Raw genomic sequence first — 27,063 nt, forward strand, 5'->3', positions numbered from 1 at the left:
GTCGCCGTCGCGGTTCCTCACAGCCGGAGCCGGGTAAGTGCGGAGCTGCGGCCCCCGGGGTGGGGACTTCTCGGGGACTGCCAGCGCCACCGCCACCGCCACGGCCGCCGGGAAACTCTTCTGCCCGCCCCGGCGCCCGCCACGCTCTCGGGACCCCGGGCCGCCGCCGTGCAGGGGCCCTGGCGCGCCCCTCACTTGCGCGTCGCTTCCCAGGTGCTGGGCTCGAAAATCGCGCTTCCCTGGAGCCTGCCTTCTTAACTTTGTGCCTTCACACCCTCGTGTCCCTCGCGCCTGGTTCCTCACCCTTGCTAGCTTTCTTTCTCTTTCTGCGCTCGCCTGTCTCCGACCCCGCTGCCCTCCCCCTCCGTCCTAGACTTCCTCGGTCCTTCTGCTCTCCACGTCCCGGGTCTCCGCAGCCCGGCCGCTCTGCCCTCCTGTTCCCTCCCACCCCGACTCCCCTGGTCTCCCTTCTCGCTCATTTTTCTGCCCTTCAGTCCTCGCCATTGCCTTCTGCTGCCCCCCCCACCGCCCCTCATTCCTCGTAGCCCCCCTCCCGCCCACGTCCCCACCCACCTCCACCCTCGGTGCAGGCCTCTTTCCAAAAACCTCCCTCCTCCTTGGCACTTCCCTCCCTCTGGGAACGTGTTTGGAACGGTCTTCCTCCCTCCGCTTTCCTCAGATCTCTGTTGCAGGACGGTTCAGATTTCCCCTGACAGCGCTTTGGGGAAGGATTGGATAAAGGATGAAAACGCTTATTTTACAGCTTGAATGCGGTGGCTGGGCTCACCTGCCTCTCTGAGGTCATAGGAAACCCCGCCATCACCTTGATACTGCTTTTTGGGGAAGCTACATTATCTTCTCCAGTCATCTCAAGTCCGCTGTCTCCCGAGGGCTCGACCTTCCCGGATTTCTTTGTCCAGGGTTTTATCATGTTGTGCCCCTCTCTACCTTTAGGCCCCTTTTAACTTCCTTTCTAAAGAAACGACCTTTGCAGCACGCGCCGGACAGAAATTTCTCATTTTCTATGCGAGTTTTGTTCATGTATTCTAGGATAGGATGGCATTTTAGGACATGGGTAAGGTACTTTGAAGAGTAATTGGATCCCAGCGACTCCCAGAGCCCCTTGTTATCTGACCCCAGCGTTGGTATTTAACCATTTTTGAAATTTAAAAATGTAGATGATCTGTGCTCCTGAAGTGTCAGAGGCCTCTGATTGGTATATTTCATCCCATTTGGTTAATAGTTTCTTAACTTGGCTTATTGTGTTAGGATGTGATTTTTGTTTCCAGAGTGTGTTCTTTTGCTTTAGAACGTGTGAGCCCAGAGAGATTACACTCCGCTTCCTCACAAGATAATTCCCTAACACGAGCATGCCTGCATGTGGAAAGTTTGTGCCTGCAACTGGTACTATGTTTGCACCTAGTCCTGACATAGGTGCTTTGTGTCTGCCTCGCTTAGCAGTGCCCAGCACTTAGTAGGTGTTGGGAAATGTTTGAAAAGGAACAGAGGAGGGGAATGCCTCCGTAGGAAAAGCTCCTTCCTTGGCCTCTTGGTTCAAGAAAATAAAAATTATCCTTGGACAGGATAATTTGTTTTCTTTTTGTCCAAGTTTAAGCTTCTTAAAATTTCAAAAGCAATATGTGCTTACTGCAAAAAACAATATATATCTTACAGAAGTGTCAGGTACAGGTTCGAACCTCAGTGTCTGCCTTACCCCATACTGGTATATCCTTACAGACTCTTCTATTTGTATACGCAGAGTGAGATACATTTGCAAACAAAAATGACACTTTCTTAACATATCATAAACTTTCTTCCATATCAGTACATTTACTACTTCTTTTTTTTTTTTTTTTGTGGTACACGGGCCTCTCACTGTTGTGGCCTCTCCCGTTGCGGAGCACAGGCTCCAGACGCACAGGTTCAGTGGCCGTGGCTCACGGGCCTAGCCGCTCCGTGGCGTGTGGGATCTTCCCGGACCGGGGCACGAATCCGTGTCCCCTGCATCGGCAGGCGGACTCTCAACCACTGTGCCACCAGGGAAGCCCAGTATATTTACTTCTTAACTGCACCATTTTCTGATCAGTCCTCTGTCAACAGTTCCTCCAGTTTTCCCCTCAGTCAATGATGGTGTACACCCTTGAGCATATGTCCTTGCATGCCTAGTGAGGTATTCTGGTAGGTAGATCATAACAGACTTTGAAAGCACCGAGACAGAAGTCAGACCTGCTGACTCTTGACTGATTTTGCCCCAGTAATGTCACTTCTGCAAAATGCAAAGCCTGCGTCATAATGTAGAAGCCGTGGGAGCATGTGCCAGCCTCTGGCAGTTTCTTCCTTTTTCTCCCTTTCCCTTCTGCTCTTCCATGTGTTTTGATTGGGAGGGATTGGAGTTGGGGTGGAGAAGGGCCGTTAATTCCTGATGGTTTATATGTGTGTGTTGCTCCTGACCAGCTGTGCTGGCTTTCTTCACTCAGAGGAGAGCTGAGAAAGGCTTTGTTTTTTTTACTAGAGTTTTGAAATCAAAGGTGTGTGTCTCAAGTGTGTTTTCAGACTTTCCTGTTAGGTTTGATCATGGAAAATAGCCGCCCCCAAAAAACTTGCTGAAACACTTTTGTAAGAGTAATAGATCTAAGTTATCCAAAATAGAAAATAAGTACTTACTGGACCACTTGATCCCAGTTTTTGCATGCTGTAGCACATACATTTGAGGTACCTATCAGGTTTGTCCACAGAGCTACTGGGGCATGACGGCATGATGGTGTATTGAGAATGCAAGTTAGGAAGACATATCCCTGTGGCTCGGATGCAATAAATGCATGCAGTATCCACTTTTAAGATAGTGGGTACAAAGTTGTTTATGCTGTGACCAAGCATTAACACCTGCCTGACACAGTGCCGTTCAAAAGACTGCATGGACCAAAGAGTGAAACTGACCTCCAGTCTATTGGCAACCCCAGGGAGATCTGGAATTTGAATTCAAAGACTCTCTTGCACTTGGGTCTGGTTTGCCACTCTGTTGCACCTATGCAGAAGGCCAAGGCATACGATGTTTCTGCTTTAGCTTCCTAAGAAACCAGGTGATTGCCTTGCCTACCTACCCCTTACAGTTAAACAGCTTAAAGAGGGTCAAGTTGTTTGGAAGTAATGTATTAAATGCCTAACACACCACAAATAGAAGGTGATGATAAAATTTAGTAAATAATGCTGGGAAAGGGGAACCTTTGCCAGTTGTCTTACCTGCTATCTGTGGCAGGGAGTAATGCACATTAGAACTTTCTGAGACATTTTCAAATGGCCAAAAAAAAAAATGTCAGGTTTTTAAGTATGCTGTTTCATAAGAAAGTGAGGTTCAGCTGTTACTTCTTTCCTCTTAGCCTCTAGCATAGTTTTTCTCTTCCCTAGGGGTGTTTTTAAAATGCAGGGGCTGTAAATAGAGCCACAGTGGAAGCGCCTCCTAAAACATCTCAATTTCATTTCTTTGCTGAGGCTTAAGTTATAAGCCTCACTGGCTGTGATAAAGAGCCCTTTTCTAAAACTCACCTGTCGTAAGATTGCAGGATGAAGGTTATTAAACTCCAGTAACTGTATCAGATACTCCTTATCATGTACACCTGGGGAGGGGGTAGTTTCCAACATGGCACCCTGTCCTCCAGCCCCTTCCCGTTAATGAGATGCCACTCAGGTGCCGAGGGAGAAAGGTTTTCCCCATCCTGTTAAGTATCTTAGGGATTTACAGAAGTAAACTATAAACTAGCCTGCAGAGGGTCTCTTGCTTCTTTTCCTTAACCTTGCATCCCTTTCCAGCGAGTGGCTAGTCTCTATCTTTCCCTGTGTTCATTCCTTCCACAGGCATTTATCGAAAGCCTGTTATATGCCAGGCACTGTTCAAGGAATTGGGAATAAAAAAAGTAAGATGGTGAAGGTCCCTGTGCTCAAAACTGACATTCCAGCGGGGGAAGATAAAACAAAAACAAAACTCATAAAGTGATGAAATAAAACAAAGCAGGGGTTAATATGACAGTGAAGGGCTGGAGGAGGTATTTGGTGGGATGTTCAGATAAGGTCTCTCTGGGGAAGACAGTTCAGCTGTGATCTGAACAGCAAGAAGGAAATCTGCTAGCAGAGAAAACAGCCAGTTCAAAGACCCTGAGTGGGAGCAAGCTTGGTGTGTTCAAGGAACAGAAAGAAGGCAGTGTGGCTGCAGCGTAAGCGAGTGAGGGGTAGGGCTGTAGGAAATGTTTAGAGAAGTAGGCGGGGACTCATTACGTTGAACTTGGACGTGATCTGTTTCTAAACATCAGGAAAAGTCAGTGTACATTCATTTTTCCTAGTTCCTCACTTTCTCACCCTCCTGTACACAGAATTCCTCCCATACCGTGCATTTGAGACTGTCCTCAATATGATCATTAATGGCCACACAGTTACAGTTGCATGGGCTCTGGTCTCTTAACGCTATAGACATTGGTTTGGTGACCCCATACTAGATGAGCTCTGGGCTCATTAGAGCTTGCGGCTTGAGCAAGGATTACCAGAATTAGGTTTACCCTTACCTGTCACCATGGTAATTACTGTTATTTACACTCTAGGTGCTCTATCCTTTGTACTTTCAGCAAACAAGATCTTTCACTCCAAACGTTAATTAGGCCTCTCTTGTAGCAGAAATCCAGACCTAACTGGTCCAACCAAGAAAGGGAGTTGATTATCTCTCCTAACCTTAAATCAGGAATAACTGGACCCAGGTGTCCGAATGATATTGTCAGGACCCAGTCTCTCCACTTCTTGGCCCTGCTTTCCTTTGTTTTGGCTTCATTCTCAGGCAGGCTCCTCCCTTGTGATAGCAAGATGACCACCACGAACCCTAATGGAAAGAGTTTCTTCTGCTCCCTCCCCCCCGGGCTTTATGGAGATATAATTGACATATAACGTTGTGTAAGTTTAAGGTGTAGCATGTGATGGTTTGAGCCGTATATTTTGTGAAATAATTACTACAGTAAGGTTAGTTAACAACTCCAGAGAGTTTCTTTCTTGATAGCTCTGCGAAAGGCCTGGGCCTGGACACTCATTGGCTTAGCTTGGGTTACGTGCACCCCTGAGCCAATCATTGGCTCAGTTTGGATTAGGCTGATCCATGTCATTGGTTCAGCTTGGGTTAGGCCCACCTCTGAGCCCGCTACCGATTATGCTGGAGGCATGAGTAGTCACATGCCTTCTCCCAGATGCAGAAGATGATGTCAAGTCCATCTGAGCCCCATGGAAGGAGTGTAGAATTGGTTTCCCCAAGGGAATGTTGGGGTGCTGTTAAAGATGGAAGAAGGAATGATGGACTGGGAAAAAAAAATCAAATTAACAATTTTCTACTCCATCCAGCTTCTCTGCTTTAGTCAAGCTTTCAGAGAAGCTCTGTTCCCCGGAAGGGAGTGGGTGGGGACGTGGCATGTTTTCTCTGAATTAGGGAAGGGAGAGAAATTTGGAGGAAGAGGTGTGAATACAGGTCCTAACAAATGTAGAGTTATCAGTAAGTACTGTGCTCGGATGTAGGTATCATTGTTCAGTTTCTACCAGGGATAAAGTTGGTGATTGTGTCCATGTCAGCACTGACATATTTAGTGGAATTATTTGTATATTTAGCCAGATACACAGCTTGTTAGTTATGTCTTGCAGATTGAGGGGTTGTGTTCATTCTGTTGTCCCCAGAGACAGAACCATGAGCTAGCTTGAGGGGAAGAAGGGACTTAAGAGAGATCTCATTTGGATTCGTAATGACCTTTTGACAAGCTCAGAGTCTTAAATAAATTGAGAAAATAAGCTGTTACATTGAGAGGCTTTATCAGCCGGGAGTCCATAGACTGATAACTGTTAATAGAAATTTGTTCCCTAACCTCTGCTCTGGATAGCTCAGAATCCTGAGTCCAGGCCCTTATCATCACTTCCCTCTGGCTACTGTCTAATGTGTCTCCTTTTCTTCTCATACCCAGTTCTCCAAAATCCCACCTACTTCCTCTTCCTCACCTCCTAGTTACTCCTCCACCGTGTTTATCCCTCCTCCCTGTGTTGAAACCATTCTTGCTCACATCACCAGTGACCGACATTTTGCCAAGTCTTGTGGGTGGATATTTCCCAGTCCTTACCTTACCACCTTCTCTGTTGCATCTTGGATATTGTGGAACGTTCTCTTTTTTCCCCTTGAAACCGTCTACTCCCGGGACAGCTCACTCTTCTGGTTCTCATCTCTCTCACTTGTTTCTCTGTCTCTGATCACTGTTTCTCTTCCCAGCTTTCAGACACTGGCACTCCTCAGAGATCCATAAATAGTTCTCAGTCAATTATCTCGTGGTTCTGTCACAAGGAAAAAGGAAGAACCAGCTACAAACTCATGATTCTTAAATTTGTATTGTTAGCCTGGACTTCACCCCGAGTTTCAGATCCAGTGTTGCATCTCGGTGTATCACAGGCACGTCCAATTAAAAATGTCCCAAGCTGGGTTCAGTATCCCCTCACCCTAAAGACTGTTCCTTCTGATTCTCTGTCTCTGGTGATGGGGATGGTGGTGGCACCTGGTTGCCTAAGTTAGAACCCGTGAGACATCCTCCCCTCTCCTCCCCTCCCCCCACAAATGTAATAAATCAGCAAGTCCTGGTAGGTTTTTTTTTTTAGTACATTTATTTATTTTATTTTTGGCTGCGTTGGGTCTTCTTTGCTGCACGCGGGCTTTCTCTAGTTGTGGCGAGCTTAGTTGCCATGCGTGGGCTTCTCATTGCGGTGGCTTCTCTTGTTGCGGAGCACGGGCCCTAGGCGCGCGGGCTTCAGTAGTTGTGGCTCACGGGCTGTAGAATGCAGGCTCAGTAGTTGTGGCGCACGGGCTTATTTGCTCCGCAGCATGTGGGATCTTCCCGGACCAGGGCTTGAACCTGCGTCCCCTGCATCGGCAGGCAGATTCTTAACCACTGCGCCACCAGGGAAGCCCGCTGGTAGGTTTATCCATGGAATGTAATGTGTAGGTGGGCTGTATTTTGTCTGGGTTTAGTTTTAGTTTTTTGGCAATGTTTTTTGCCACATTTAATCCAACATAAAGTCTAGGAATTTTTTTCCCCATTAAAGATCAGCTGTTTAACCAGATGTGGGTAATAATTTTAAAACTTTCTCTTCTAGACATCATGAGACAAGAAGAGTAATCTTTTCCCCTGTTTTCACAATGGAGGACTCGGGCAAGACTTTCAGCTCCGAGGAGGAAGAAGCTAACTATTGGAAAAACCTGGCTATGACCTACAAGCAGAGGTCAGTTCTCCAAAGTTCACCTTGCTTTTTCTTCCCATAGTGATGGCAGCAACCATTTATTGTGGGCCTACTATGTGCCAGGCACTGCGAAGGGCTTAACATACATCATCTCAGTTAAATCTCAACACTGTTCCATGGAGAAACCATTCTCACCCCATTTTACAAATGAGGAAACTGAGCCTCAGTGAAAGCAAGTCGACTTGCCCAAGGTCAGACAGCCAGGGGAATAGCAGAGCTGGAATTTAAACCCCAAAGCCTAGGGTCCTAAGCAAACGGCTGTGCTACTTCCCAGCTTATTTTCTGGCAGGGTTTTATCAGCTCCTGGATGCTGTATCTGGTCTGCCCTTCGTGTGTGGGGAAAGAACTCCCTATGCCTAGCAAAATGGGTTGTTACAGATTTTTAAATTTGAAACCAGTGTTTCAGTGCCCATATCTGGGAGCTGTGTGTGTGTGTGTGTGTTTAACGTTGTTTCTTTTTATTTCTCATGGACTCTTGTAATCTACCCAGGGAGGTCTTATTCTGGCTCCTCTAATTTCTTTATTCTTAGTTTGATTTAAAGAGAATTTAGGCTTGGTGTTAAAAAAAAAAAAGATATCCCTTGACTTTTAAGGATTGAGAAGGTAGAGTTGGGCGTTTGGGATATGGGGCAGGGACCCATGATAGGGTGTGATAAGTGAGCATTTGTATTATGTCCAGTTTCTACTTACAAATAAATCAGAGAATACACAATCCAAAGTGTGCTTACTACATGTTGGGCTCCAAAAAGTACAAGTGGAATGAATGCGTGGAGAGTGAATTGGTTAAGAAAGGGCTATGGAGTCAGGCACACCTGGGGGCAGGCCCAAGCTCTGTTTCTGACTTGTTTGACCTCGAGACAAGTCACCTCATCTTCTCATCTGTATAATGAGGACAATGACAGGTTCTGCCTCAAAAGGCAGTTGAATAAAGAGCTGATACATGTATAACAGCAGCATGTAAGCGCTCAGTAAATGATCAGCTAACATCTGGGAATTCTGTAGGGCAGAGAACACGCAAGAGGAACTCCGAGAATTCCAGGAGGGAAGCCGAGAATATGAAGCTGAATTGGAGACGCAGCTGCAACAAATTGAAACCAGGAACAGGGACCTGCTGTCAGAAAACAACCGCCTTCGCATGGAGCTGGAAACCATCAAGGTGAGGGGGTGAGAGGAGACGCATGCAGGTGTGGATGGTGTCCAGCGTCGTGACTGGAAAAGGGAGCCTGCAGACTTGGCCCCGGGCTCACTTCCACCCCAGGCCTTCCGGGCGTGTGTGACACTTGAACTCTTTATGCCCCTGATGGAGGCGCTCTGTGAGAGGCAGGTCTCACACATGTCCCACAGCCATTCTTGGCTGTTGGTGACAATCCTGCAAGGCACATGGAAGGTAGACCCTTCTAGAGTATGGAGTGTCTCTGGAATTGCTGATGGTTTTAAGGCCTAGGGTTATGCTGTCCAGAATTGTCACCCCTAGCCACGTGCGGCTATTGACATTTAAGTTAATTAAAATAAAATAACTAGAAATTTAATTCCTCAATCATACTAGCCAATATTTCAAGTGCTCAAAGGCCACACGTCTCTAGTGGGTGTCATTGTGGGACAGAGAGGCTGTAGAATGTCTCCATCATTATGGAAAGTCCTGTTGGACAGAGCAGATTCCTCAACCTGGGCACTGTTGACATTTGAAGGTAGCTACATGATTCTCTTGTGGGGGCCGAGTTTCACACTGTGGGCTGTTTAACAGCATCCTGGTCTCCACCCCCTAGATACCAGTAGCACCCCCTCCCCCAGGTTGTGACAGCCAAAAATATCTGCAAACATTGCCAAGTATCTGGAGAACCACTTCTCTGCAGGGCAAAGAATGCCTTTTGGACACTCTGGAGAGCTTAGCGGGTGATCACAAAGTATAACTGTGTGGCCTAGGGACAGCTCTCAGCCCTCACTGCCAGGCAGGGTCACCTGGCCAGCTTCATAAACGTCAGACAGGCCTGGACCCACCCCGCCCTGAGATTCCCATTCTCAGGAAGTCTGGGTGGGGCCCCAGCATGTATGCATGTCTTGTTTTTTTTTTTTTCTTTTTAAAACAAAGCTCCTCATATATTTTGATGAGCCACTGGGAGAACTAGCCAAGGCCCTGCAGTGTGAGTCCAGGGCTAGGTGTGATGCACAGTGGAAGGAGATGTGTCCCTTGCCCTCTGGAAGCTTTGCGGGGAAGACAAACCTGACAGCCAGAAACACTTAGTGAAAAGATGCTCAGTTATGTGGTACTGACCATGAGATCCTCCTGAGAGAGATTTGCACGGGTTGTAGACAGCATCATGGAAGAGATGGGAGGGACTTGAGCTGGTGTTTGAAGGGGTGTGTGTGTGTGTGTGTGTCTAGCCAGCAACTTGGCGTACAAGGGTTTGATGAAGAGTTAATATGGAACTGCCACAGACACGGGCAAGAATGACTGTCAAGTGGACCTTGGGAATCTGGCTTTACTAGCACATGGGAGAAAGCGGGGCCAGCACAGGATGGGGGATCAAGGGGTGAGGAGCAGCAGAGGAAGGACCACACCGACCGTAGAAACTGAGCGGTGGACTCTTAAGCTTTTACAGCATAGACCACAGAGCCCAAGCTGGCCACCCGCAGGCCAGTCTGGCCCATAGATGTTGTTTGCTTAAGCCTTTAGTGGTTTTCACGTAACATTGTATCATGAAAGTTTTCAAGCACACAGTAGGGTTGAAAGAATTTTCCAGTGAACACCTGTATCCACCACCTGGGCTCTACCGATGACCTTTGCCATACTTACATACTTTGTTATATATCTGTCCATCCATCAGTCTATCTTCCCAATGCATTTCAAGGTGAATCACCAACATCTCTACGCTTCCCTGTAAGTACTGCAGTAGGCTGTTAACTAGAGGTGAGGGTTTGCTTACAGTTTGTTCTTTTGATAGTAAAATTTATATCTTTAGTGGGTTTTTTTTTTTAATATTTAGTATCAACATTCAGAGTTGTGAGGCTTCTTGTAAAAACTTAGATTTCCGACTTCCTTTGATCTTCCTTTGGTGGATCTGGCTACCCCAGGCCGGCCTTCTTCCACACCGGCAAAAAGCTGAGTTGTGGTTGCTTAGACAGAGCAAGCCTTCTCCAGTTTGCCCCAGTCCCCACTTCTGTCCTTTTCCCCCCAACTCTTGACACTGGGGACTGAGTGTCTTTTGCTGCTTACACGTGGCCCACGTCACTCATTTTGTTAACAGCCTGGCCCCTGCCCTAGGCACTGGGGAATCTTTACAGCCCTTACACTGAAGGGGGCTCAGGGATGGGAAGACTAGTGGTATGAACCATCGTTTGGAGAGGGTAGGAGGATATGCTGACTAAATATCATGCAGTTGCTAAGTAATTAACCACTTCCAGACTGAGCCATTGAACCGGCAGAAGACCTCTTCATTACAACCACATGGCAGGTTCATGAGACACAGTGTGTGGAGCAGGCGAGGAAACAGAACTACCCTGGAGTGAAGAGCTGCCCCCAGCACATATTTCTGTCACCTAAGAGGAAAGTCTTCAACTGAGTCAGACTCCTTGACAGTGGCTTATTCATTGCAAGTTGAATAAAAACGCTTGTAAGGGATCCAACAGAGCATCTATTGATGCCTCCATCAGCTGACAGTTTATTATAATTAGCCCCAAATGAAAGCGCAACAGCTTTTCATGTCCCCAAGTTCAAAGGACAACATTTGAATCCTTATGCTGGTGGACAAGCCCAGTAACTGCGTCTTCTTGGAACCTGTGTTGGAACTTAGGTTAGTGACCTAGGATCCTGTACCCTCCTGTTTTATTTGGGGAGGCACCCAAATCAAGGGTGGGAAGCCATCAGAACCACGCCTGGGAATTCGCCCGTGCCTGGGCCTGGTCTGCCCCTGCTTGTCTGAGCCAAGACACTTCCTGTGCTCGTAGCCAGGAAACAGTATCAGAGGAGACAGAGCAGCGTAAGGATGTGACACCCCTCCCTGTCCTCGTCTTGTAAATAATCTGCCTGTTCTGTGGACCTTCTTCTTTCACCATGGCTCTGGCCACGCCTCTCTGGCCCGGTCACCATTACATCACTCTCCCCAGTGCCTCCAGACTGTTTCTAGCAACAGCTTTGTTTACTCGACTGACTCAAGAAGAGGAGTTGGCCTGTTTTTCTAACTTTCTAATTAGACTTGGGCCTTTCCTGTGGGAAGTGAGTGTTTTCTTTCATGTTTGTAGACGAAGGAAAGGTGGTAAGGGTGTTTGATGATGGAAAGTAATTAGAGAGAGGAGCCAGAGCCGGAGTGAGTGAGTGAGTGTGTGTGCGTGCGTGCGCGCGCGTACATGTGATCAGTTCCCGTGTGACCTGGATGGAAGTGGTTGAGGGCAGTTTAGCGTAGTTGTTCTAAGAGCGTAAGCCCAGGTGGCCGGGATGGATCTTGGCCCGGTCATGTGCTTCCAGTTGACTTTGGGCTGATGAAGTGACTGAGCCTCAGCTCCCATGTCTCTGAAATGGCGTTAAATGAGGCAACAAAAACAGCGTCCTGAGCCCAGAGGCTGGCGCAGAGTAGACCTGCGGTAAATGTTAGCTGCCATAGCTGGGCAGCAGCAGGTTGTTGAGGCGTCATCTGGGCTGTGCCTTGCCTTGGAAAGCACCAGCTAGATCACACTAAGGTTCTTTTGGTAAAAACAACAGTTTTGTTTTTTTCCTTCTTCCCTTCCGCCTCCCTTTCCCTCCCTCCCTTCTCTCTCTCCCTCCTCAGAGGCCCAGAAGTTCCTAACTCCCCCATGCCACAGGGAGAGTGTCCTGGGTCACAAAGTCAGAACAGTTCTCAAACTGAGTCCATGATGTCCTGATCTGACTGTGAGGCACAGGCAACAAAGTCATTGTGATTCCTGCTATTCTGTCTGTAATCCAGGGATATCATGTGAAGTGCATCGGTGTTGCCCTTGTGGATCAGGCTCGGAGAGGTTTATGAGGCTTTCTGTGGCTGTGGACACCTTGCACAAAATGATTGCTTTGAAGATAGTTGGGGGCTGCTTGATACTAGAGGCTGCAGGGACCAGTGTGGGAGGGGGCAGGGTATAAGATGCTCAGGAAGCACTCGGGACTTGACAGCTTGATGGCCCCCTGTTCCCCCCATCATCCCTCATTTGCTTAAGAGTCCGTGTCTGTGGACAGAAGGTTCTCCTGACTGAGCTTAGGCTTGTCCTCTGGCATCCTGAGTGAGTGTGATGGGAAGGCTGGTCCCACAAAGATCCTAGAATAAGGGAGAGAGAAATCCCCTAAAGAAATTGGCGTGGGACTTCCCTGATGGTGCAGTGGTTAAGAATCCGCCTGCCAGTGCAGGGGACACGGGTTCGAGCCCTGGTCCGGAAAGAATCCCACATGCTGTGGAGCAGCTAAGCCTGTGAGCCACAACTACTGAGCCTGTGCTCTAGAGCCCGCGAGCCACAACTACTGAAGCCCGTGCACTGCAACGAAGAGTAGCCCCCACTCGCAGCAACTAGAGAAAGCCCACACGCAGCAACAAAGACCCAACAGCCAAAAATAAATAAATAAAAATAAATTAATTATAAAGAAATTGGCGTGCCGGTGGGCTGTGCAGAGGGGGAGGAATGGATGCTCAGCAGCTAGGGACAACACACATTCACTGCAACGGAGAGGGTTATGTCCCAGGATTAACCTTCAATGTCCTAAGGAGATGACAGGGAAGGGAGATAAACATCCTCGTCGGGAGTCTTAAATCATTCACTCAGTGTTGATTCTGTCCTTCAGGAGAAGTTTGAAACGCAGCATTCTGAAGGCTACCGGCAGATCTCAGCCTTAGAGGATGACCTTGCCCAGACAAAAGCCATTAAAGATCAACTTCAGAAATACATCAGAGAGCTGGAGCAAGCCAATGATGACCTGGAAAGAGCCAAACGGTACGTTGGGAAGGAGAAAAGAGGTTTGGGAGCCTTTTGTCTCTGGGTACTAGGCACTGTGCTGAGGGTAGAGAATTCAGCACTGAGCAGAGCCAGTGCCCTTGTGGGTCCTACAGCCTCATAGGAAATGGGCAACAGGCAGCAAGTGCTGCAAGTCCCGGGTGCTGTGGGAGCATGTAATTGATTATGTTAATTTGTCCATTGCTGGGAGAATATTAGGCAAGGCTTCCCAAAGGAAATGCCATTTAGGCTAAGACCGAGGGATGCCTAGGCATTTTCACTCTTCCTAGGGGAAGAGTGTGGGGTGAGAACATTCCAGGCAGAAGGACAAGCATGTGCTCAGTAAATAGGCCCTAAGATAGGACAGTATTTCTGAAACTGATGTTCTGAAGTTTCGCAGAATACTAACAATAATAAATAAGTTATTGAATATCTACTCTGAGCCAGGCACTTATTTTTTTTCTTAAGAAAACTTTTTTTTTAAAGATTTAGATATAAATTACATACAGCGATACACACAGATCTTAAGAAGTATACAGTTTCATCAGTGTGGACAATTGTGCACATGCCCCACACTCCTGTTGAGACACGGGCCCTTGGCACTGCACCCACAGCTCCTTGCATCCTTTTTTGCGGTTGCTTTAGGGACCCCAATACACACGCTCAACTTTTCAGTCTAATTCATTAATAATGTACCAAATACAACGGCCTTGCAACCTTAGAGTTTCACTTACCATCCTTGAACTTTATGTGATAGCCGTAATGTGAGAAGGTAAGAGAGTAAAAAGATGGCCTTTTATATTTACCCACAGATTTACAGTTTCTGGTTCATTCCTTCCCTCTGGTTATCATTTCCCTTCAGCTTGAAGAACTTCCCTTAGGATTTCTTGTGGTGCAGGTCTGCTGATGGTGAATTCTTCTCACTTTAGTTTATCTGAAAATGTCTTCCTTTTGCCTTCATTCTTAAAGGATATTTCCACTGGATGTGGAATTCCAGGTTGACAGGTGTTTTTTTTCTTTCAGCACGTTAAAGATGTTCTGCTGTCTTCTGGTCTCCTTGCTGGAGGTCAGAAGTTAGTGGTCATTTGAATAGTCACTCCCCTGTATATAATATGGTGTTTTTCTCTGGCTGCTCTCAGAATTTCTCTTTATTTTTGGTTTTTAGCAGTTTGTGATGTGCCTAGATTTTGTATGTATTTATCCTGTTAGGGGTTTGCTGGGCACTTTGGTCTGTAAATTTGTCTTTCGCCAAATTTAACTTTGGTCATTATTTCCTCAAAGATTTTTGCTGCGCTGTTCTTTCTTTCCTGCCCTTCTGGGACACCAACTACACACATGTTGTGTCCCATGTCCTTTTGATATTGTCACACAGGTCTCTTAGGCTCTGTTCATATCTTTTCCTAATTTTGTTTGTCTTGGTTCCTCAAATTAGATCATTTCTATTGATCTGGTTTCAAGTTCACTGACTCCTTCTTCCCTCCTCCAATCTGCTGTTAAGCCAGTTCCAATAATGTTTTATTTTAGATATTTAAGATCTAGAATTTCCTAGTCTTCTACTGATATTTCTTTGTTTGCATCCTTGAGATAGTTATAACAACTTTCTTTAAGATCCTTTTCTGCTAATTCTAACATCTGGATTATCTCAGATGTTAGATGTTCCAGTGATTGCCTTTTCTACTGAGTTTGGGTCACATTTTCTTGCTTTTCACATGTCTAGTAATTTTGGATTATATTCTGGACATTATGAATGATGTGTTGCAGAAACTATGGATTCTGTCATGTTTCTAATTTGTTTGTTAAGTAGGCTGAACTCAAACTCCAAACTCTGTCTCCCTTTGATGGGTAGTAGGTGAAATCCGTTTGACGCTTTTAACTAGGCTGCTTCAAGTCTGCCATGCACATGCATGGTTCAGGGGTCAGCCAGAGGTGTGGGAAGAGTTATATATGCGGAATTTGGGATTCCGCCAAGGTGGTGGATTTTTTTCACTGGAGCTATAGACACAAAGCTTATAAGATGCAGAATTCAGCCACTGCTGTTCCTTCTTCCAAGTGTTGTCTCTCTTCCAAGTGTTGTCTCCCTTCCGGTTTTTGCCAGTGCCTTCGGATCATTGTTTTTCTCGTTTCACCCAGAGTTTGTAGTTGTAATCTATAGGATGTTTGGTCTGATACAAGCTACCTTATTATTACCAGAAGTGGGACCTCCTTTTTTTTTTTTAAATCAGTTTGTAAGAGTTCTTTGTGTATTTTTGCTGCTCATCTTTTGTCCCACATTGAAAAATATTTTTTACAAATAATCTTTTGTTGACTTTGTGGTATCAATTTTCATACAAATATTTTTCATTTTGGGGTCATCAATTATGTCTTTTTTTTTTTTTTTAATTATGTCTTTTATAGCTTCTAGGTTTCCAGACTTCACTAGGGACATCTCCTTGATCGTTTGATTATGCGTGTATTCTCTTAATTTTTTTTGCAAGATTTTTTATTAATTGTTTTAACTTATGCTTTTAATCTACCTGGAATTTATTTTTGTACCTAGTATATGTGTCCCATTTTATTTTCATTAGGTAGATAGCCACTTGTGCCAGTACTATGTGTTAAACACTCCATCTTTTTTCCACTGAATTGAACGCATCTCTGTCATTTGTTAACCTGCCATACAGTTGTTCCTTGGTATCCATGGGGGATTGGTTCCAGGACCCTTGAGGATACTAAAATTTGTGGATGCTCAAATCCCTTATATGAAATGGTGTAGCATTTGCATATAACCTATGTGCATCTTCCCATACACTTTAAATTATGTCTAATTATAATACCTAATACAATCTAAAATCTGTATAAATAGTTGCCAGTGAGTGGCAAATTCAAGTTTTGCTTTTTGGAACTTTCTGGATTTTTTTTTCCTGAATAATTTTGATTTGTAGTTGGTTGAGTCCAAGGATATGCAACCTACAGATATGGAGGACTGACTGTATATTCTGGAATCTAATTCAGGATTCTTCTTTCTTTTTTGTCTAACGTGCAATTTGTGAATTACTACCAACACCATAATGACTTGGTTCCTGTGGCTTTGTAGTGTTTTCTGATTTTTGGCAAGCCACTGGCTTACATCATTTCTACCCATATATCATTGATGAAAGCAAGTCACACGGCCAAGCCCTGTCAAGGGGTGGGAAGGTACATTCCACCCACAATGAGGCCAAAGCAAGGGTGTGGCTACAGGGAGGATGAAGAATTGGGACCAATAATGCAGTCTATCACAAAGAGATAGTACATTCATGTGATTCAAAAATAATATGCAAAGGGGTAGAGTTTTAAAATTCAAATTCAAATAGAAATTTGTATTATTTCCCCCGCCCCCTTCTTTTTCCCACAAAAGAGCATTCTGTATACAGAATGTATGTACTATTGTACATCTTGCTTTGTCACGTAATAGGTTTTGGAGGTCATTCTGTAGTAGGACAGAGGATTCTTTGTTGTTGGTTTTTTCCAAGTGCATAATATTTTATTGTATGGTTGGTATTGTATGATACATAATTATTTATCCATCCCCCCCACGGCTGGATATTTGCTGCATTTCCTTTCTTTTGCAGTGATAAGGGTTGCTGTAGTGAATGATATGCATTGCTTGCATAGATGTATATCTGTAGAATAAATTCCCAGAAGTGGAATTCTTGGGTCAAAGGATGTATACATATGTGTTTTGATAGTTTTTGCCCAATTGTTCTCTACACTTGTACCAATTTCCATTCCCAGCACCTATGCGAGTAAGTCTCCATCTTCCAAATAGCTTCACTAAACAGTGTTTTTTAGACTTTGGATTTCTGCCAATCTAAAAGGTGACAAATAGGTACATTTCTGAAGTATGAGTGATCTTGAGTTCCTTTTCATATATTTAATAACTTTTATTTCTTTTTCTGTGAACTCTATCTTCTTGCCTGTTTTCATACTGGATTGCTGGTTGTTTTTTCTCATCAGTTTCTAGGAGATGTTTATATATTTGTTTATGATACGAATTGAAAATGTTAGGAGTTTGTCATTTGTCTTCCATCTTTGTCTATTGCATATGTTACTACTGAAAGTTATTTGGATTTCTGTGTAGGCAAATTTATCTGCAGTTCCAGGTTTATAAAGCAATTAGCCTATGTTTTCTTCTTGTATTTTTATGTTTCCTTTCTTTCTTTCTCTCTCCTGAAGATGCATTGGATTCACATTTTAGCCAGATGCTGAATAGTTGAATATTAAAATCAGATGTGATAGAGACCCAAATCATCATTATAGAACAAATAAAGTTCTGGAATACTGAAGTTATATTAAAAAAAAACTTTAAAACATTACAATTTACAATTTCATTATAAAATTTTAATAGTTATATATGGAAAATTTGACAGTCTCCTGCAAGAATGGTAATTTCTCAGCACCATCAGCTATTTGCTTATTTTGGTCTCTCCAACTGTATATCCGTAAAACCAAATGACTCACTTTTAACTGAGGAAGGAGATGACCTTGTGAAAGGATAGCCTTGAAAGACTCCAGGCCTAACTGAATTAACTAAAAAGTAAATATATTCCTTAAAGGGTATTTTGTTTAATATGTGAATGCCAAGATGCCAAAAAGTTCAACGAAGATTAAAATTGATTTAATCTAATTTTTAAAAAAAGTGTCTATGTGGGCTTCCCTGGTGGTGCAGCGGTTGAGAGTCCGCCTGCCGATGCAGGGGACGCAGGTTCGTGCCCCGGTCTGGGAAGATCCCACATGCCGCGGAGCGGCTAGGCCTGTGAGCCATGGCCGCTGAGCCTGCGCGTCCGGAGGCTGTGCTCCGTAACTGGAGAGGCCATAACAGTGAGAGGCCCGCGTACCGCAAAAAAAAAAAAAAAAAAGTGTCTATGTGTTATTACATAGACACTTTTTTTTTCTTTGTCTCTGCCACATGGCTTGTGTGATCCTAGTTCACCAACCAGGGATCGAATCCAGGCCCCTGCGGTAGAAGCACAGAGTCCTAAACAGTGGACTGCCAGGGAATTCCCTACATAGACTTTATTTTTAATTTTTTGTGGTAAAAAATTTGACATTGAATTTACACCTTAACCATTTTTAAGTGTGCAGTTCAGTAGTATTATATGTATTCACATTATTGGCCAACAGCTCTTCAGAACTTTTTCATCTTGCAACATTGAAACTCTATACCCACTAAACATTCATTCCGCTCCCTGTTCCCTTCAGCCCTTGATAATCACTTTTCTACTTTCTGTTTCTATGATTTTGACTACATTAGAAACTCCATATGAATGGAATCAAATAGGATGTGTCCTTTTGTGACTGGCTTCTTCTCTTAGCATAATGTCCTTGAGATTCGTCCGTGTTGTAGCATGTGACAGGATTTCCCTTTTTTAAGGCTGCATGATATTTTGTTGCATGTATGTACTGCATTTTCTTTATCCATTTATCTGTCAGTGGACACTTGGGTTGCTTCCACCTGTTGGCTCTTGTGAATAATGCTGCAGTGAACAAGGGCGTACGGATACCTCTTTGAGATCCTGCTTTCAGTTCTTTTGGATATGTACCCAGAAGTGGGACTGCTGGGTCATACAGTAATTCTACTTTTAATTTTTTACAGAACCTCCATACAGTTTTCATAATGGCACACCATTTTACATTCCCACCACATCCTCACCATCACTTGTTATTTTCTGTTCTTGGGATGGAGGCCGTTCTGATGGGTGTGAGGTGATACATAGACTTTTAAGTATTTATTGGCTCAAAAAGGATATGTTCTTAGTTATCTAACAGATGTATCTCTTAATATTCATATTTACTGAAAATCTCTTTTCCTGCTTAACTATTTTCAGGTCCTCATAACTGTCCATGAGATTAACAGCTTTCACAGTTTTTATGTATTGCAGCATTTTACTCTTATGATAATAAATATGCAAATACATCAGTTGGCAGAATTTCACCATATAAAGGACATAAAGCTTTTTCCACTCAGGGGACAACTAGGATGCTTACCTTTATTTGAAAGCAAATAGTCACATAGTAACAATAAGTCTCTGTGCTGTGCCCTGCTGGTATTACTGACTCTGCCTGATTGTATACAGTCGGGGGGGGGGGTGCCGTTCATCCACACAGGTTCAGGAATGCCAGAAATGCTGCTGAAGTTCGTTCTCTGGCATTCCAGAAGCCAGTAGTAGATTTTGACCAAATACTGAGTTTAAATTTTTGATCTAGTTGGAATTCATCTTCGGGTGTAGCATGAGGTATGGATCCAACATTAATTTTTTCCAGGTGGCTACCTGGTAGTCCCCAGACCTAGAACTGAACCAACCATCTTTTCATCAATGATTCGTGATGCCACCTTTATCATAAATTAAATTCTCATATGTATTTGGATCTATTTCTGGACCTTTGGCTCTCCTTGGTCTGTCTGGTCTTATAACTGTTTCACTCTGCGGCACACTGTTCATTACTGAGGCTTTAAAGTGCATGTTCTTTGTATCTAGGGGAGCTAGTGCCCCTGTCCTCTTCTTTTTCAGAGTTCTGGCCAATTTTTTCTTCCAGTTTTATTGAGATATAATTGACATGTAGTACTGTATACGTTTAAGTGAACAGCACAATGATTTGACTTATATGCATCATAAACTGATTATTACAATAAGTTTAGTGAACGTCCATCACCTCATATAGATACAATATTAAAAAATAGAAAAAACTATTTTCCTTGTGATGAGAACTCTTAGGATTTACTCTCTTAGCAACTTTCGTACATAACATAGAGCAGTGTTCATTATAATTATCATGTTGTGCATTGCATCCCTAGTACTTGTTTATCTTTTAGCTAGAAGTTTGTACCTTTTGACCATCTTCATCCAGTTCCCCTTCCTCCTATCCCCCCCCCCCCCCCCCCTCTCTAACCACAAATCTGATCTCTTTTTTTTTTTTTTAACACCTTTATTGGGGTATAATTGCTTTACAATGGTGTGTTAGTTTCTGCTTTATAACAAAGTGAATCAGTTATACATATGCATATGTTCCCGTATTTCCCCCTCTTGCGTCTCCCTCCCTCCCACCCTCCCCATCCCACCCCTCCAGGCGGTCACAAAGCACCGAGCTGATCTCCCTGTGCTATGCGGCTGCTTCCCACTAGCTATCTACCTTATGTTTAGTAGTGTATATATGTCCATGCCTCTCCCTCGCTTTGTCACAGCTCACCCTTCCCCCTCCCCATATCCTCAAGTCCGTTCTCTAGTACGTCTGTGGCTTTATTCCTGTCTTACCCCTAGGTTCTTCATGACATTTTTTTCCTTAAAGTCCATATATATGTGTTAGCATACGGTATTTGTCTTTCTCTTTCTGACTTACTTCACTCTGTATGACAGACTCTAGGTCTATCCACCTCATTACAAATAGCTCAATTTCGTTTCTTTTTATGGGTGAGTAATATTCCATTGTATATATGTGCCACATCTTTATCCATTCATCTGAAGATGGGCACTTAGGTTGTTTCCACCTCCGGGCTATTGTAAATAGAGCTGCAATGAACATTTTGGTACATGACTCTTTTTGAATTACGGTTTTCTCAGGGTATATGCCCAGTAGTGGGATTGCTGGGTCATATGGTAGTTCTATTTGTAGTTTTTTAAGGAACCTCCATATTGTTCTCCATAGTGTCTGTACCAATTCACATTCCCACCAGCAGTGCTTTTTTTTGATGATGGCCATTCTGACTGGTGTGAGATGATATCTCATTGTAGTCTTGATTTGCATTTCTCTAATGATTAATGATGTTGAGCGTTCTTTCATGTGTTTGTTGGCAGTCTGTATATCTTCTTTGGAGAAATGTCTGTTTAGGTCTTCTGCCCATTTTTGTATTGGGTTGTTTGTTTTTTTGTTATTGAGCTGCATGAGCTGCTTGTAAATTTTGTAAGTTAATCCTTTGTCAGTTGCTTCATTTGCAAATATTTTCTCCCATTCTGAGGGTTGTCTTTTGGTCTTGTTTATGGTTTCCTTTGCTGTGCAAAAGCTTTGAAGTTTCATTAGGTCCCATTTGTTTATTTTTGTTTTTATTTCCATTTCTCTAGGAGGTGGGTCAGAAAGGATCTTGCTGTGATTTATGTCATAGAGTGTTCTATGTTTTCCTCTAAGAGTTTGATAGTTTCTGGCCTTACATTTAGGTCTTTAATCCATTCTGAGCTTATTTTTGTGTATGGTGTTAGGGAGTGATCTAATCTCATACTTTTACATGTACCTGTCCAGTTTTCCGACCACCACTTATTGAAGAGGCTGTCCTTTCTCCACTGTATATTCCTGCCTCCTTTATCAAAGATAAGATGACCATATGTGCGTGGGTTTATCTCTGGACTTTCTTTCCTGTTCCATTGATCTATGTTTCTGTTTTTGTGCCAGTACCATACTGTCTTGATTACTGTAGCTTTGTAGTATAGTCTGAAGTCAGGGAGCCTGATTCCTCCAGCTCCGTTTTTCGTTCTCAAGATTGCTTTGGCTCTTCGGGGTCTTTTGTGTTTCCATACAAATTGTGAAATTTTTTGTTCTAGTTCTGTGAAAAATGCCACTGGTAGTTTGATAGGGATTGCATTGAATCTGTAGATTGCTTTGGGTAGTAGAGTCATTTTCACAGTGTTGATTCTTCCAATCCAAGAACATGGTATATCTCTCCATCTATTTGTATCATCTTTCATTTCTTTCATCAGTGTCTTATAATTTTCTGCATACAGGTCTTTTGTCTCCTTAGGTAGGTTTATTCCTAGATATTTTATTCTTTTTGTTGCAGTGGTAAATGGGAGTGTTTTCTTGATTTCACTTTCAGATTTTTCATCATTAGTGTATAGGAATGCCAGAGATTTCTGTGCATTAATTTTGTATCCTGCTACTTTACCAAATTCATTGATTAGCTCTAGTAGTTTTCTGGTAGCATCTTTAGGATTTTCTATGTATAGTATCATGTCATCTGCAAACAGTGACAGCTTTACTTCTTCTTTTCCGATTTGGATTCCTTTTATTTCCTTTTCTTCTCTGATTGCTGTGGCTAAAACTTCCAAAGCTATGTTGAATAAGAGCAGTGAGAGTGGGCAACCTTGTCTTGTTCCTGATCTTAGTGGAAATGCTTTCAGTTTTTCACCATTGAGGATGATGTTGGCTGTGGGTTTGTCATATATGGCCTTTATTATGGTGAGGAAAGTTCCCTCTATGCCTACTTTCTGCAGGGTTTTTATCATAAATGGGTGTTGAATTTTGTCAAAAGCTTTCTCTGCATCTATTGAGATGATCATATGGTTTTTCTCCTTCAATTTGTTAATGTGGTTTATCACATTGATTGATTTGCGTATATTGAAGAATCCTTGCATTCCTGGAATAAACCCCACTTGATCATGGTGTATGATCCTTTTAATGTGCTGTTGGATTCTGTTTGCTAGTATTTTGTTGAGGATTTTTGCATCTATGTTCATCAGTAATATTGGTCTGTAGTTTTCTTTCTTTGTGACATCCTTGTCTGGTTTTGGTATCAAGGTGATGGTGGCCTCATAGAATGAATTTGGGAGTGTTCCTCCCTCTGCTGTACTTTGGAAGAGTTTGAGAAGGATAGGTGTTAGCTCTTCTCTAAATGTTTGATAGAATTCACCTGTGAATTCATCTGGTTCTGGGCTTTCCTTTGTTGGCAGATTTTTAATCACAGTTTCAATTTCAGTGCTTGTGATTGGTGTGTTCATATTTTCTATTTCTTCCTGATTCTGTCTTGGCAGGTTGTGCATTTCTAAGAATTTGTCCATTTCTTCCAGGTTGTCCATTTTATTGGCATAGAGTTGCTTGTAGTAATCTCTCATGATCTTTTGTATTTCTGCAGTGTCAGTTGTTACTTCTCCTTTTTCATTTCTAATTCTATTGATTTGAGTCTTCTCCCTTTTTTTTTTTGATGAGTCTGGCTAATGGTTTGTCAATTTTGTTTATCTTCTCAAAGAACCAGCTTTTAGTTTTATTGATCTTTGCTATCGTTGCCTTCATTTCTTTTTCATTTATTTCTGATCTGATTTTTATGATTTCTTTCCTTCTGCTAACTTTGGGGTGTTTTTGTTCTCCTTTCTGTAATTGCTTTAGGTGCAAGGTTAGGTTGTTTATTCGAGATGTTTCCTGTTTCTTAAGGTGGGCTTGTACTGCTATAAACTTCCCTCTTAGAACTGCTTTTGCTGCATCCCATAGGTTTTGGGTCGTCGTGTCTCCATTGTCATTTGTTTCTACATATTTTTTGATTTCATCTTTGATTTCTTCAGTGATCACTTCGTTATTAAGTAGTGTATTGTTTAGCCTCCATGTGTTTGTATTTTTTACAGAGTTTTTCCTGTAATTGATATCTAGTCTCATAGCATTGTGGTCGGAAAAGATACTTGATACAATTTCAGTTTTCTTAAATTTACCAAGACTTGATTTGTGACCCAAGATATGATCTATCCTGGAGTATGTGCCATGAGCACTTGAGAAAAATGTGTATTCTGTTGTTTTTGGATGGAGTGTCCTATAAATATCAATTAAGTCCATCTTGTTTAATGTATCATTTAAAGCTTGTGTTTCCTTATTTATTTTCATTTTGGATGATCTGTCCATTGGTGAAAGTGGGGGGTGTTAAAGTCCCATACTATGAATGTGTTACTGTCGATTTCCCCTTTTATGGCTGTTAGTATTTGCCTTATGTATTGAGGTGCTCCTATGTTGGGTGCATAAATATTTACAATTGTTATACCTTCTTCTTGGATTGATCTCTTGATCATTATGTAGTGTCCTTCTTTGTCTCTTGTAATGGTCTTTATTTTAAAGACTATTTTGTCTGATATGAGAATTGCTACTCAGCTTTCTTTTGGTTTCCATTTGCATGGAATATCTTTTTCCATCCCCTTACTTTCAGTCTGTATGTTTCTCTAGGTCTGAAGTGGGTCTCTTGTAGACAGCATATATATGGGTCTTGTTTTTGTATCCATTCAGCCAATCTGTGTCTTTTGGTGGGAGCATTTAGTCCATTTACATTTAAGGTAATTATCGATATGTATGTTCCTATTCCCATTTTCTAAATTGTTTTGGGTTCGTTATTGTAGGTCTTTTCCTTCTCTTGTGTTTCTTGCCTAGAGAAGTTCCATTAGCATTTGTTGTAAAGCTGGTTTGGTGGTGCTGAACTCTCTCAGCTTTTGCTTGTCTGTAAAGGTTTTAATTTCTCCATCAAATCTGAATGAGATCCTTGCTGGGTAGAGTAATCTTGGTTGCAGGTTTTTCTCCTTCATCACTTTAAATATGTCCTGCCAGTCCCTTCTGGCTTGCAGAGTTTCTGCTGAAAGATCAGCTGTTAACCTTATGGGGATTCCCTTGTGTGTTATTTGTTGCTTTTCCCTTGCTGCTTTTAATATGCTTTCTTTGTATTTAATTTTTGACAGTTTGATTAATATGTGTCTTGGCGTATTTCTCCTTGGATTTATCCTGTATGGGACTCTCTGTGCTTCCTGGACTTGATTAACTATTTCCTTTCCCATATTAGGGAAGTTTTCAACTATAATCTCTTCAAATATTTTCTCAGTCCCTTTCTTTTTCTCTTCTTCTGGAACCCCTATAATTTGAATGTTGTTGCGTTTAATGTTGTCCCAGAGGTCTCTGAGACTGTCCTCAGTTCTTTTCATTCTTTTTTCTTTATTCTGCTCTGCAGTAGTTATTTCCACTATTTTATCTTCCAGGTCACTTATCCGTTCTTCTGCCTCAGTTATTCTGCTATTGATCTCATCTAGAGTAGTTTTAATTTCATTTATTGTGTTGTTCATCGTTGTTTGTTTCATCTTTAGTTCTTCTAGGTCCTTGTTAAATGTTTCTTGCATTTTGTCCATTCTATTTCCAAGATTTTGGATCATCTTCACTATCATTATTCTGAATTCTTTTTCAGGTAGACTGCCTATTTCCTCTTCATTTGTTAGGTCTGGTGGGCTTTTATCTTGCTCCTTCATCTGCTGTGTGTTTTTCTGTCTTCTCATTTTGCTTATCTTACTGTGTTTGGGGTCTCCTTTTTGCAGGCTGCAGGTTCGTAGTTCCCGTTGTTTTTGGTGTCTGTCCCCAGTGGCTAAGGTTGGTTCAGTGGGTTGTGTAGGCTTCCTGGTGGAGGGGACTAGTGCTTGTGTTCTGGTGGATGAGGCTGGATCTTGTCTTTCTGGTGGGCAGGTCCACGTCTGGTGGTGTGTTTTGAGGTGTCTGTGGACTTATTATGATTTTAGGCAGCCTCTCTGCTAATGTGTGGGGTTGTGTTCCTGTCTTGCTAGTTGTTTGGCATAGGGTGTCCAGCACTGTAGCTTGCTGGTCGTTGAATGAAGCTGGGTGCTGGTGTTGAGATGGAGATCTCTGGGAGATTTTCGCCGTTTGATATTATGTGGAGCTGGGAGGTCTCTTGTGGGTAAGCAATGCCATTTCCATTGAGCTTTCGCGCTGCCCTAGTCTCGAAACTCCCGCCACTGCTCCTCAGGCCGGGTCCCCATTGATCTCTTTTTTTATGAGTTTGTTTTGAAGCATAATTGACCTGCTGTGTTAGTTCCTGTTATACAATATAGTAATTCAGCATTTCTATACATTTCAAACTGATGGCCACAGGAAGTCTAAGATGTCACCATACAAAGATGTTATATAGTTATTGACTGTACTCCCCACACTGTATTTTTCATACCTGTGACTCATTTATTTTGCTACTGTAAGTTTGTACCTCTGGGTCTTCCTCACCTATTTCTCTCCTCTCCCTAACCTCCTCCCCTCTGGCAACTACCTGTTTATTCTCTGTATCTGTAACTCTGTGTCTGTTTTGTTGTATTTGTTCATTTGTTTTGTTTTTTTTTTTTTAATGCTGGTTTGGCCAAAATTTTTTTTTTTTTTTTTAAGATTTATTTGTTTGGTTGGTTGCGCCGTGTCTTAGTTGCGGCAGGTGGGCTCCTTGGTTGTGGCATCTGAACCCTTAGTTGCAGCATGCATGTGGGATCTCGTTCCCTGACCAGGGATCGAACCTGGGTCCCTTGCATTGGGAGCACGGAGTCTTACCCACTGTGCCACCGGGGAAGTCCCCATTTGTTTTATTTTTTTAGATTCCACATATAAGTGAAATATATGGTATTTGTCTTTCTCTGTCTGACTTATTTCACTTAGTATAATACCCTCTAGATCCATCCATGTTGTTGCAGATGGTGAGATCTCATTCTTTTTTGTAGCCAACATTCCTCTCCTGGCCATTCTTGTTTCATTATCACATCATATTTCAAATCAGTCCCTGGTGCCTGTGTCCCCCAGTAAAAAACCTGTTCATTTATTTATTTATTTTTTTGCGGTACACGGGCCTCTCACTGTTGTGGCCTCTCCCCCTGCGAAGTACAGGCTCTGGACGCGCAGGCTCAGCGGCCACGGCTTACGGGCCCAGCCGCTCCGCGGCACGTGGGATCCTCCCGGACCAGGGCACAAACCTGCGTCCCCTGCATTGGCAGGCAGACTCTCAACCACTGCACCACCAGGGAAGCCCCCTGTTCATATTTTTATTAGATGGTGTTAAACTTATTAGGTAACTTATGGAGAATTGATTTCTTTATGATTTGGGGTCTTCCTCCTCATAAATACCCTATGTCTGCATTTTGACAAGCCTCTGTGCCCTACAATAAAGTCTTACATGTTTGCTGTTACATGAATTCCTAGCTATTTCATCTTCTTTTGTTGTTGTTTGACATGCCAGCCTTAGGGTCACTTTAACTGGTTCCAGTCTTGTACTCTAAAAACAACAAAAGATGATATTTATTTATTTATTAAATTTATTTATTTATTTTTGGCTGCGTT

General features: G+C 43.0%; 1 protein-coding gene across 5 annotated transcripts in view; it reads left to right on the forward strand.

Annotated features, from left to right (window-relative positions):
* Positions 1-6: 6 nt before the first annotated feature.
* Positions 7-27,063, forward strand: part of NDE1 (nudE neurodevelopment protein 1) — a 39,549-nt gene continuing 12,492 nt past the window's right edge. For 4 of the 5 annotated variants that reach the window (XR_003793024.1, XM_029219596.1, XM_029219599.1 and 1 more), the window contains exons 1-4: positions 7-33; positions 7,153-7,278; positions 8,299-8,452; positions 13,076-13,224. Coding sequence is in view for 4 of the 5 variants with exons in the window: in XM_029219596.1 (XP_029075429.1) it covers positions 7,196-7,278; positions 8,299-8,452; positions 13,076-13,224 (386 nt within the window). In the remaining variant the exon portion in view is untranslated. Of the gene's footprint in view, positions 34-137; positions 214-7,152; positions 7,279-8,298; positions 8,453-13,075; positions 13,225-27,063 lie in introns of those variants that run through there. The other variant, XM_029219597.1, reaches the window with a different exon arrangement.

This window comes from Monodon monoceros, unplaced genomic scaffold (genome assembly GCF_005190385.1).
Source record: "Monodon monoceros isolate NGI ecotype Baffin Bay Population unplaced genomic scaffold, NGI_Narwhal_1 Super_Scaffold_13, whole genome shotgun sequence".
NCBI classification, from domain to species: domain Eukaryota; kingdom Metazoa; phylum Chordata; class Mammalia; order Artiodactyla; family Monodontidae; genus Monodon; species Monodon monoceros.